This window comes from Vicia villosa, linkage group LG4 (genome assembly GCF_029867415.1).
Source record: "Vicia villosa cultivar HV-30 ecotype Madison, WI linkage group LG4, Vvil1.0, whole genome shotgun sequence".
NCBI lineage: Eukaryota > Viridiplantae > Streptophyta > Magnoliopsida > Fabales > Fabaceae > Vicia > Vicia villosa.
In genome coordinates this window covers 91,198,361-91,212,034 of record NC_081183.1, presented here as the reverse complement: position 1 = coordinate 91,212,034, position 13,674 = coordinate 91,198,361, and the positions used below count along the sequence as shown (strand labels likewise).

The window sequence follows — 13,674 nt, the reverse complement described above, 5'->3', positions numbered from 1 at the left end:
CAGTGGTACGTCGATGTATTTCTCTTTTCTACCTCCAGTGGAACGTTGGTAGTTCACCTTCAGTGGAACGTTGGTGTATCTTGTTATATCTTCATCGTCAATGGCACGTCGATGTATTTTGTTCATATCATCAGTGGAACGATGGTATATTTCATCGTCAGTGGTACGACGGTATATCTCTTTTCTACCTCCAGTGGAACGTTGGTAGTTCACCTTCAGTGGAACGTTGGTGTATCTTGTTATATCTTCATCGTCAATGGCACGTCGATGTATTTTGTTCATGTCATCAGTGGAACGATGATATATTTTATCGCCAGTGGTACGACGGTATATCTCTTTTCTACCCTCAGTGAAACGTTGGTAGCTCACCTTCAGTGGAACGTTGGTGTATATTGTTATATTTTTATCGTCAGTGGTACGTCGATGCATTTCTATTCATATCATCAGTGAAACGATGGTGTGTTCTTTGTTAGTGAAAGAGGATGCATATCTTCTGATTCCCCAGTGAAAGAGGATGCATATTTTCTCATCCCCAGTGAAAGAGGATGCCCCCTTTTTCTCATCCCTAGTGAAAGGTGATGCTTTAACCTCTATGGTGCGAAATGTTTTCCCCAGTGAAGTTTCTTTTCCCAGCAAAGTTTCGTCTCTCCAACAGAGTCTTGTCTTCCCCAGTGGAGTTCTTCCTGCAAGACATTTTGTTTTCCCCAGTGGAGTTCCTTTGCCTCCCTAGTGTTGCCGTGTTTCATCGTCATCATATGCATTCATCAACACATCGCATTATGTCTTAGGTTCAAAAATTGTGTGTTTTATATATTTAAGTCTCTTCAATTTCGTCAAAACGAAGATTTCCAATCATCGTTTCTCCGAACCGAAGAAACTTAAATAGGGTCATCTGTCATACCCCAATTTTTGACCCTAAAAGCATACATCCATTGCATATTAATCATTAATCAAGAGCACCATTGTGAGGCTCTATCTTTGATACTGTGATTGTCTCTGAGGGGAATTATCAAGCACTTTTAGCTTTTTATTTGTTCATACTAACCAAAATCAAAAAAATATGTGTTTTGTCTCTTTTGTTTAAGTTTTACAAGTAAAAGATCGGGCAAAAATCAAAACAGTGCAAGAAAACAATTTTTGAAAATTTGAAGGTGGAAATCGATTTACCCCTATGGGAAATCGATTTCCTGTGCGCAAATTTCAAAAAAATATAAGGAGGGAAGCTTGACATCATTTTGGCACCTTTTTTATTTGATCATTTTACCAATTTTCCACCTCACCAAAATTAATCCCTTCATTAAACCCACTTAAACCTCATTTTACCATTTTTACCATTTAAATGCCATTTAAGTACCAATTAAACACAAGTTAATTAACCAAGAGCAAAATGACCAAATTGCCACTACTCTTGCTCTCATCCTATAAATAGAGGTCTCTACTCTCTCATTTCTCAAGCTTGGAGAGCCAAAAAATTGCTTGCAAATTCATTTCTCACCCTTTCCAAAACCCTCACCCAAAGTTCATTTTCATAGAATTAGTGAGATTCACATTGAATCTTACTAATTTTGAATTAAACCTCCTACATTTCTCTCTTTCCTTTGCTTGTTCCTCTCAAATTGTGAAAGATCTACACACTTTGTGCTTGTTCTTGAAGCTACTTCAACATTTTGATTCAAGAATTGGTAAATTCCTAAATTCTAAGATGTAGATCTTTGTTGCTTGTGTTCAATGCATCTTTGATGCTATATTGGTCCTATTTGATGGTGATTTGGTGGAAAATTCGTGCTCCAATGGATATGTGATCATAAGGTGTTTGTATGTTTGTCTAAATCAAGTTTTATAGTTCATAATGCTGTTTTTTTGAAAACTGTGCGCAGGAAATCGATTTCCTACCGAGGGAAATCGATTTCCACTCTGTTTTTTGCGCCAGAATTGAACTCTGCACTCAGGAAATCGATTTCCTACAGAGGTAAATCAATTTCCAGTGAGGCAAAATGATTTTTTTTGCCTTTTTATGCTTGTTTTGGCTTCCTTCTTCCTCCACTTCATTAATATCATTGGATCTAGGATGTTGATAGGTTTGAAATGACCAAATCCATAATATTTGATGAATGATATTAATGATAGTATGAGTTGATTATCTTTTATGCATTTATTCTTCTTCCTCCATTTCATTAATATCATTGGATCTAGGATGTTGATAGGTTTGAAATGACCAAATACATAATATTAGATGAATGATATTAATGATAGTGTGAGTTGATTATCTTTTATGATTTTATTCTTCTTCTCTTTTTTTTTCTTTTGATCGATGAAAGTCTTAACACCTTGAGAATTCTTATGGATTCTTGGTAAAGACTAGATCACTCCTAATTTTTCTTTTCGTGTGGTATTGCTTTCGGAGAGTGATCTACATATCGCTTCTCTCGCATGCATTAGCACATAAAGTTTTGACCGGCCTCGTTGTAGAGGAATTTCTACATAAATCACTTGGCGATCTGCTTAACATAGCGCAATATTTCGTGTCCCGAATAAAAAAAATCAAATATGGCAGAGAATTGTATGCGGTTGATTTAAGAATTATGGAGGTTTATCGTGTAGTCCCTATGATTTTATCAAGCTTCTGATAAATGTCCATTGAATTAAAATCCGAGAACATCCTTCACTCACCATCGATCTTTATTACTAACTTTGATAACATACTTGACAAGTTTCAAGATGGTTATCTTTAACATCTAACAACTAACTTTAATTTCCGCAATTTATTATACCGCTCTTTATTTTTCGCTTTATTGCTTTATTTTATCATTTTGTCATGTTTATGTTTCCGCCATTTTCTCTTGGTCCATTAGGACGTTTATATTCCGCTATTTTTTCTTTGTCCATTTGGACGCTATGTTTATGTTTCCGCTATTTTCTTTTTGTCCACTTGGACCATACTTTACTTTTATGCTAAAACACTAATAATCAACAAAAATCTAAAAAACACATAAGGCTCTCTTTCGGACTATTGGTTACTATCCCGAGCATTTTGGAGATTCGGACTTATGGACTTAGTGCCTCTGGACCCTTATTCTGTTATTACTCGGTTGTTATTCTGTCTGTCTGGCATTGGATTGTTGTCTGTTTGCGTATGCAGGTATTTCCTTGAAAGTCCTTGATGGTTAATTCCAAGGCATTGAGATAAGGATGTTACCCGAAAACAGCCGTTACTCTGCCCGATTTTCGTCAGAATTTTAATGTACTTAATGCGAAGTGGTGTTAAGATAATAAGTTCATTTGGATCCCCAAGTGGTAATGTGTTGGTTTGGTATTGATAAGTCCAAAGGATGGGAAATCTACTTTGACTCACAATGTCAAGTGTTGGCTTTTTATTTTGGTTAGACCGATCTTTTCCTTAGCTTTTATTTTACGCAATAGGATAGCCTCTTCATCTCCTCCCATTCTTAAATTTTCAAAATCTTCTCCCTTTTTCAAAAACCTTCTTATGTTTGCAATCTTTTCAAAACCTTTTCTTCAAAAGTTTAGACACTGTTAATTGTCGAAACGAGTGGTTATACCCCACGATTTTGAAATTGATTGATATAATGAGATCTTTTCCGCGTGAGAAATCTAGTGGCATACTTGTTGATTTTATCCGAGATGGAGCCCTTCTTTCATTTGCGATGCAAAGAACTCATTTGTTCTCATGCTCAAGATTAATGGATGAGTATTTCTCTCCGACGACGATAAAGTGTTTATTCGTTTTTTAAAATGTTTTCCCTTTAAGCGGAACTACATTAGCTCTGACTTATCCATTGCACCGAGGAGGTATGTAGGCACAAGGCTTAACGTCTTGCCAAGCTTATTTTAAAAATAAAACAAACTCCTTTTTTTAGCACACACGGCACAGATTTTCAAAAAGGTTCCTGTGGAATACCACAGATATGAGGGGTGGTTAAAACCTTCCCCTTGTATAATCAACACCCGAACCTGAGTTCTTTTTTTGTTTTAAAAACAAACTTTGGGTTTTACGTTCTTTTTCCTTTTCCTTTGGAAACAATAAAGCGCGGTGGCGATTTCAAACGAAATATTGAGTCGAGTCAATTCCATGGCTTCGATCTCAGATTTTCCCCGCTATAGTGACTTATATGTATTTGCATGATGCTCCAATGGTAGGTTGTTGATAACCAAAGCGTATATAGTTCGCTGGAGTTGTAGGTTTGTTGAATGCTAGCGCGACTTCCCAATACCTCCTTTTGAACTTGCAGATCGTAGTTAGGAGAAAGATTTGTCCGATGTTGTAAAGTGTGAGAATGCCTTTTCCTTTTGTTGTGCGTCTTGCCCCGGTTTGACCCTTTGAGCTACTCCACGCCTTTGAATTTTGAAGTTCTCCACGCTTTTAACCTTTGAAATTCGCACCTTTAACCTTTTCAAGGTTCTCCACATCTTTAACCTTTTGAATTGTTTACCTTATGGATTTGATATCCGATGCCCCAATGTTTAGCGAAAAAGGATGCCTATGATCTCCAAGCCATGAAGGAAGTGCCCCGAGGAATAACCTTGTCATATGCTTCGACGTTTAGATTGAAGGGTATGCCCTTGATCTCCAGGATATGGAGGACTATCCATAGTGTTCTATCCTTTTGATTTGAATTCTTCCCATGTTTGACATGCCCCTGTTTGTTATTGCTTCGAGGTGTGCCCCAAGTCGGTTGAACCTTTAGGATGAATTCCCCTAGTCAATAGGATGTTTGATTGCATGCCCCTGTGATCCTTGAAATTTATCCCCTGTTTAGGAGAACCCTCTAGATGTGGTTCCCCCCATGCAAAGGTCTTTATTAGAAGTGATCACCCTTGATTAACCAATTTCAAGATCTCCTTGATGCTGAGTGTATATTCGTAGATGACGTTGTACCCTTTCAGAAGTAACTTCCAATGCGATGCATATGCAAGTTTTGAAATCGAAGTTCGTTATGAATTAGGACTGGATGATTGGAAATGGATGTTTGAAGCGTAGTGATTAGAAATAGTTTTAACAAACCTAGGAGTCAGTATAACAAAATCCTGCTTGATATGCTTTCGTAGTTAACCTTGCCACAATTAGGAATTTTGAATGTTGTAACTTGGTCTGGTTTACGGTTTTAAGAAACAATGGATATAAGGCTCAAAATTTATATAACCCACCCATTTCTCCTTGATGTTCTCCAAATCCTAAAAATTTGCTTAATCCAATGAATGTGCTTTGTTTGTAAGAGAATCGTTTCAGTTCTGATATTAAGTAGAAGCCTTAGTAGAGATCCAAGCACCGATGAAAAATATTGTAGAAATCCAAGAATTAATGAGAAGCTTCAATGATTTAGCAGTCACAAGATTATCCTTTGTATTTCGCCTTTGTTTTGTTTTTATCCCTTATTTTTGCATGAACCAATTCCTTTGAACTTGATCCATCGGGATGCCCTAATTTTTGCCTAAGTCGCTTTTGTTTTCTTTCATGGAATTTTCCATTTTGACTTAGCGGGCGCTTTCCTCCCTTTTTTTTGAATGCTCCTTTTGAAATATTGATCCTTGGATATTGAATGTTGTGACTGTCATGTTGATTTTGATTTGTAAGCTTCGACTTTGATACTTCCTCGATCTTGAATGATGTGTTAAGGAAGAAGATGTTGTGAATGTTGTCTCCATTGTTTTCTCAATATTGGATGAACGCGAGGAATAAAATATGCTTGAACCTTATGCTTGAACCTTTGCTTCATTGATTGATTCTTTTGACAACCAAAATACACCATTGAATTATTCGAAATCTACCCTGCCCCTGGTTGAAATCAAAGTTTATTTGAAAAGTAGAAACACACACCAACTCTTGGCTCGAGGGGGTGACGAGGGATTTACATCCTTATATCTCCACTGTTTAGGAATTGAAACAATGCATGTACATCGTCGGTTCGGTCTTACCTTGAAAGGATACATTTAGCTGGATTTAGTTATTTGTATTCGTCACTCTCCTTTGTGTTTGTTAATAATCCTGAATTTGAAATTGAAAAGTAAAATAGAAGTGTGCGAGCGGAAAGTCGTAGTAGTGAGCAAATGAATTGATTCCAAAACTTGCACGGTCATCCCATTAAAATTGCTAATCCGAAGGTACAACTTTTATCCTGAGTAACGCTTAGCGATCGTAAGGGTTGAAATTTTGACATGATAAAACCTATTGATCCTAGGGACAGTCTCCTTTGTAAATCCGTTGACCTTGTTTTACTCCTTAGTTCCTAGACTTGTAGAAGTAAAGGGTAACCTCGAATTCTCCTTAGGCACGTCAAACCTATCGGGAAGAAATTGTTAGCGGTGGGTTTTCGTCGTATTGGAACTTCATGAGTTTCCTTTGACTGAACCTCTTTTGCTTTTTCTAAGGATAGTATCACACCGTTCACAATCTTCGGAGTTCGTAGATTGGTGGAGAAAACCTATGGCCCTTTTGCCCCTTGGTGTGGAGTTAACACATGCCGCCTTTTCTCCATTGTAAATATGCATCTTTGTTCCGGGTATTGCCCCAGTTGGACTGACCGTTGCCCCCAAGTTATCGTAGAGCGTCCTTGTAAGTTTTGCTTTGTTCATAGAAGAACCCTTTTATGACTAGATACCCCTGGCATGTATCTATGAGGGATCTCCTTTGTTGAACTAATCCTTGCTCGACGATAACCTTTGTTGTATTTACAATCTTGTTATGACAAAGCATGGACATGCGGCTGGCATGGTGAAAGACACCCCTTCTTAGTAAGACTAAGATCATTCTCAATACTTTATCCTCCTTTCTCCATAGCTTGTGATCCTTTGATTTTCTTCGGGAATTTCGGGAAACCGGCTAGCGCGGTAAGTGTGGGTGCGGGCGAAGATGCAAATGTAAATGTATGAATGCATGAATATGCAAATGCATGCGTATGCGAGAGACTCCTTTTTTTTATAACTCCGTGTATGCAATGCAGACGTGTGACGTATAATCCTAGGGATAGCCTTAGAGGCGACTTTATACCCTCGTGAAATCCTTGCAAGATAGATGTCATGACACGCCAATGGAAATCCCTTAGATTAGGGAGTATGTAGAAGGTAGCGGCTGGTGACCGTTCAAGACAGTCATCAAGTCTCATGGCCATCGAGAGGCCGTTCGACGTGTACCAATGAAGTTATCCCTCGTGGGAAGGTTCTCTATGCGGAACACAACCTATCTAAAGACGATATCAGACGAAGTGAAATCCCTACAGAATAGGGATGAAAGATGTATAGATGGAAATCCAAAACCCTACAAGTTAGAGGGTGCGCGGGAATAAGCACGGGGTGACCGTTCAAGACAGTCACTAGATCTCATGGCCATCGAGAGGCCAATCGATGTGCATTAACGAAGATGTCCTTCGTGGGAAGGACACGTAGTTGTAAAAATACCAAGATATAAGAAGAAACTCCCTACAGGCTAGGGAGTGCATAGATGCAGGTGCGGAGTGACCGTCCATGACAGTCACTAAGTCTCATGGCCATCGAGAGGCCGATTGACGTGCCTAAACGGGGGTTTCCTTCGTGGGAAGGACATGGTCTTGGAAATGGAGTCCCTGCAGGCCAGGGAATGCGTAGGAATACCTGCAAAAATTAAAACGCAAGACATTCGCAGTATATAAATTGCACACGTATAATAAGCACATAAGCACATAAGCCCTAGGTTCATAGGTTCGACGTAACGGCTTAGGGTGCCTACCCTTCCCATTGGTATGTTCTAAAAGGTCTCGTGGGGTCGTTCGTAGCCTCCGAGACTTTATGTCTCTTTGGATTTTAGAACAACTCATTTATCCATGAGGTTCGAGTTTTAGGGGTAGGTTCCCAGAGAGATCAGCTAAATACCAAGTCCTGCCCTCAACAAAGTCAAGCTTCGTATCAGACATTTCCGGATATTCAACCCACTCTGAGTGGAATTATAATAAGACTCGTAGGCGATGTAATTCCCCTCTGTTCTTAAATATAATTCCCACGCTTAGGTTTAACGGCAATTTATATACAACCCACAAGATGCAGTAAAATAACAAATATTCAAATAAACAAATATTTAATTAAATTACTGTAAATAAATGAAATTGCTGTAAATAAATGAAATTGCGAATAAATAAATAAATAAATAAAATTTAAATATTTATAAAAAAAACCATAAACCCTAAAATGGCGAGTTAGCCAAACCCTAAAAATTCACCAAAAAACCTAAACCGTTTACCAAAAACCTAAACCCTCTCAAGCCTTAGGAGCATAATAATTCACCATTATAGTAATCCCCAGCAGAGTCGCCAGCTGTAGCAACCTGCCCTAAACTTAACTTTTTAGAGTTGCCACCTATTCTGAAGGGCGAATAGGAAACCCTACACAGTATAAAGATTCAGGGTAAGATTATTATAATCAGGTTAAGAGAAGGTGTTAGGCACCCTTAACCCTTTCCTAAGGTTTGTATCTAAGGTAAAGGTTTATGGTTAAATTTATTAAGGTTAATAGCTAAGGAAATGAAGAGGGCGAAAAGTGAGATTTGAAAGAATTGAGGTTTTAGGGAAGGGGACTCGCCTTGTTGCCAAGTGCCTACGTATCTCCTTAGGGAGAATCAGAGTCAACGTAGTTCGGGGACAGGGTTGTACACCTTTGAATTTGATATGATATGGTTTGAAGGCTTTTTGAATGGCCTATCGTAGTTTTGAATTTGTGATTTGAAAGGGCATTTTGAGTTGCCTGATTGAAAAGTGATGAAAATCCGTAGTTTGATTTGATGTGTTTTAATATTTGATGTGTTTTAAAATCCTGATTTAATATGTTTTCGTTAGGTGCGATGATCAATAGATTTGATCATTATAATTAACGAATTATCTGAGGTATTGATGGTTATTCGAATCGATAGATTCGATCGTCACAGACAGCAAAGAAGGTGTATTTTAATCTTGTAATTAAATTATGAGTTTTATCATCACCTCTCATAACCAATAGATTTGGTTATTACATGACAATGAATTTCGTTATTTATGTTTTATTATTTTATCTCTAGTCAATGCGACCAATAGGTTTAGTCGGATCGAGGAGAGAATCAACCAAGAATTAATTTAATTAGAATTAATAATAAATTAATTATATTAAATTTATTTCTCGCCAATGCGAGTAATAGATATAGTCGGATCGAGGAGAAAATTATATTAATCAAGAATCAATTGAATAAGAATAATGTTTTTTTTGCCAAATGGTAGTGGGATTGGGCAAACCCTAATGCATTGATAACTTCTAGGGTTTTTGTGATTTATAATTAAAACTAGATTAAATCGACATAATCGAAATAATCGGGAGAAAATCCTAAACCCTAGTTAAGAGCCTAACCCTAATTTATACCTAATCCTAAAATAAATTAATTAACTAAAATACAAATAATTATCATTTAACCTAACAGATAAATAAAACAAATAAATAAATAAAAAATTGTATAGGAACCTAGCTTCGATCCTGTGTTATGCACCTGGGAGGCTCCATGATGGACTTGCATATTAATGTATGTTAGATCTGGAACAGGAGAATCTATGAGGCTCAGACCTGAGGTCGCACCATGCACTTCCTTAAACGTCACGCACTGAATCAAGGAAGTTGTTATCTCATAAAAAATCAGAGAGAGCAAGGGATCGAACCCCCTCCCTCAGACTTTCGCTCATGCCTTTTGTCAACCCAGCTATGCTTCGTTCTTGTTTTTAATACGCCTTAGTTAGTTAATATAGAAAGCCTGATTACCAAACCAAACACGCGCGCGAAAATTTGAATGGACGTGCAGGATTGTGCCACGCCCTTCGTCTTCCTCGTTCGTGTCTGAAAAAACCCAGACTTCTACCTACGGTTCCACAATGTCACTACAACCCTGCGCTATTGAATCCTGTTGTATGAGTCAAATAAATCTTAAATAAAAACGTGAATCGACTAGGAATTGGCCGCTGAATCTAATGGTGGTCTCCATTAATCCTAATTCTTCGTGTATCAAAAACCCCTAAAACCAAACCCTAAGCACCATCAATGGCATATCACAAGATAAACACGCACTGGTCCAATTAAGTGTCCAGAAACATTCAAAACACCACCCTGAACATTTATATACACTCAAAACCTATTTATGATATTCGAATCAATGCAATCAAAACAATTTAGTGAAGGGCAAACCGTGGCTTATTATGATTGATTCTAGGAGCTTTCAAACCTGCTAGCGATTGGAATAGCTTCAAGGTTGCTCTAGGAATGTGCCTGAATCCTCAAAATCCCTTGAATCGGCCTGCCACTTTGAATTCGAGTTTGATTTTTTGCTTGAATTCCAAGAACTCTACTATGGCTTTTGGCTGCAGATTTTCGCCCCCCTCACCATTAGGATTCCTAGTATATATATCATGGAAGGTTTTTAGGTTAACCATTTGAATCAAATCTCCTTAAATTATGAAATTAGAATTTGATTGAAAATTGATTTCCACTTTTTCCAAATTTGTCCAAAACTCAATCTTTTCTTCCCGATCTCTTTTAACACGAAATTGAATCAAAGATGGGATATTTGGATGGTTGATATTGATTGTAAACCAAAACTTAATCAAATCTTTCCTATATCTTTCAAATATTTGATTTAACTAGTATTTTTAATGAATAAAAATTCACTAAAAATATAATAAAAGTCACATAATCGTGGGCTTGAGTTTGGAGCTTCTTAATACTTCTATAAGCAAGTTTGGATCATAAAATAATAGGCCCATTTGGAAAAAATCCAAGTTTAACCCTTATTTGCTTCACATTTTCCATCCAAAATCGACCAACTTTGACGAGGCATATCTCCCTCAATTTTTAAGATATGGGAGAGTTCTAGGACTTTTTGGAAACCTCAAGATGTCCTCTACAAGCCATTTTGGAACATATTTTTCATTTGAAGATGTTATCTTGATGATATGCCCTTTGACAAAAAACTGCTTTCGATTGACCTTTGAAAAGGACCTATAATCTTTTTTACCATATCTTTCAAATGGCGCATTTCCGGCCTTGTCTTCTGAGAGGCAAAGTTGTAGAGGATTCAATTTCCTTCAAAATAGGCTATGAGTGAGAAATTTCTGACAATCCATGTGGAAGTTATGACCAGTCAAAGTTGAGTTGACTTTTCCTATAAAAAGCCCTTAATTTGAACATTTTGACTTTGTTCATTTCAAAGTCTTTATTAACAGATTATGATCAACCTTTGATAAAATGATGGATATAGCCTCAGATATGTGATGTTTACCAAAAGTCAGGAGTTTTGACTGTACTTTGCCCATAGTTGACTTTTAGGTCAAACTAGTCGACTGTGGATCATCTGAGCATTTTAATGAGAAATCCTTGGGATTAAAGCTTGGTAATTGACATGGAGATAACTTGTGACATATGAGACACCTTGAGATCCATTTGAGGCCTTAGAGACTCAAAAATCCTTTGATAAAATGCAAACCCTAGCTTGAAGACCCTTTGATTAGGAGAGAGTGTCTTGAATTAACCCTTGAACCTTGAATCATTGAAGATGAAATGAATAGGGCAAATTTTGGGGTATGACAGGAGCCTTATGTTCTCGCTCCAAATGAAGACCTTGCTGCTACTATTGCTTCTTTAAGAAGAGAAAAGGATGATCTCGAAAGGCGCCCACGGGATGTTGAAGCAAAAAAAGCGGTGTTGGTGGCCAATGCCAAAGAGCGGGATAGTATGCTTGACTTTTTCTCCCGTAAATGGAAGATTGAGGATTTCGTCTCTCCAGATCAGATACAATCATGGGAACAAGAGATTGATAGACTCGTCCAAGAAAGAAACGAGATGATGAAAGCTCACAAAGAAGAGATCAGAAGTTTAGGGAGAAAGCACGGACTCGAAGACTGATTTCTATCATTTTTATGTTATATTTTATTTTATATTTTCAGCACCTTTTGATGTAACTATTAATTTCATAACATTATATTTTTACAAGAGAATTAATATTTTTTCTTTTATTTTAATATGTGTTAAAAATCCTTTAATTCCTTGGAGACATTGCATAAGCATAAACATCTCATTCATAACATAGCATCAACAGGTTTTTTACAAACAGGTCTCTCATCTTTCCGCTGTTTATTTCAGTAAGGAAATGGATCTCGAACAATCTATCAAAAATCTCCAGGCTCAAAATGCCGAGTTCAAAGCTTTGATCCTGAACTTGTCCAAGGGGCAAGATGAGTTGAAATCCCTTCTAACTAAGAAGGACAAGAAGACCAGGAAACCAGTAAGCATCCTTAACATGGGAAGAAGATTCAAGGGCCCCCTCAAAAAGGTCAAAGAAGCAGAAGTTCCCAAAGACGATGAAGAAGAAGATGATGAAGCTAGCATCAATACTGATGCAAAGAGTAACGCCGCTTCTGCTAAGCAAGATGATGAAGAAGAAGACTACTAGTATGAGGAGGAATATCCTGAAGAGAGGTACAAGCAATTAGAAGAACGTATGAAGGCTATGGAAATCCAGAAGGTACCTGGGCTGGATTTTGAGGAATTAGGGCTCATCTCTGGCGTCGTTATCCCTCCAAAGTTCAAGACCCCAACCTTCGCTAAGTATGACGGAGTCTCTTGTCCCAAGATGCATCTGAAATCCTATGTGAGAAAGATTCAGCCTCACACTGCTGACAAAATGCTATGGATCCACTTTTTCTAAGAGAGCTTATCTGGAACCCAACTCGAATGGTACTATCAACTGGATGGTGCCAACATTCATACATGGGAAGACTTGGCTGTTGCTTTCTATAAATAATAGCAATACAATGCTGATCTCGCACCTACTCGTACTGAATTGTAAAGCATGGCTATGGGTCCGAAAGAGAGTTTCAAGGAGTATGCTCAAAAGTGGAGAGATCTAGCTGGAAGAGTTCAACCTTCTTTGACTGATAGGGAGTCGGTTGACATGTTCATGGGTACACTGACTGGCCCGTTCTATAGTCACCTGCTGGGTAGTTCATCATCTAGTTTCACTGACCTCATATTGACCGGAGAACGTGTTGAAAGTGGTATTCGAAGTGGGAAGATTCAGGTAGGTGCTACCTCTAGTACTACAAAGAAGCCATATCATGGAAAGAATGAATCTAATGCTGTGCACAGTCAGAGGGGCCGTAATAAGAATGATCAGAATAAGTCTGTTGGGGTCGTTCTAATCTCTGCACTAACGCCTCAGCAAACCCCCAGACAAGGGTTTCAGCGTAGGTCAGACGCACCTAGAAGGCAATTCACTAAGATCAACATGCCTTTATCTCAAGCTCTGCAACATCTGTTAAAGGCCAACTTGATCGCTATAAGAGATCCTCAGAAGAATGTCACTCCTACATCTCCAAACTATGATCCTAATGCAAAATGTGTGTACCACTCCAATAGTCCTGGACACCATGCTGATAACTGTTGGGCACTGAAAAATAAGATTCAAGACATGATAGATGCTGGTGAAATCGAGTTTGAACCTCCAGAAACTCCGAATGTTATTACTGCCCCTATGCCAAAACATGACAAAACTATTAATGCTATCATGGACACGGTCCATGTCTATGATGTGAGAGATCTGTCAACTCCTCTCCCGGATATCAAGAGAAAGCTTCTGCAAGCCAGTTTATTTCTGGGGTGCGACCCAGACTGTTATTATTGTGC

General features: G+C 38.0%; 1 protein-coding gene across 1 annotated transcript in view; it reads left to right on the top strand.

Moving 5' to 3' along the window:
• LOC131597512 (uncharacterized) overlaps positions 1 to 11,895 on the top strand; it is a 52,946-nt gene extending 41,051 nt beyond the window's left edge. Inside the window, exon 3 of the mRNA XM_058870206.1 lies at positions 11,581 to 11,895. Within this exon, the coding sequence (XP_058726189.1) occupies positions 11,581 to 11,895 (315 nt within the window). The remainder of the gene's footprint in view (positions 1 to 11,580) is intronic.
• Positions 11,896 to 13,674: the final 1,779 nt, after the last annotated feature.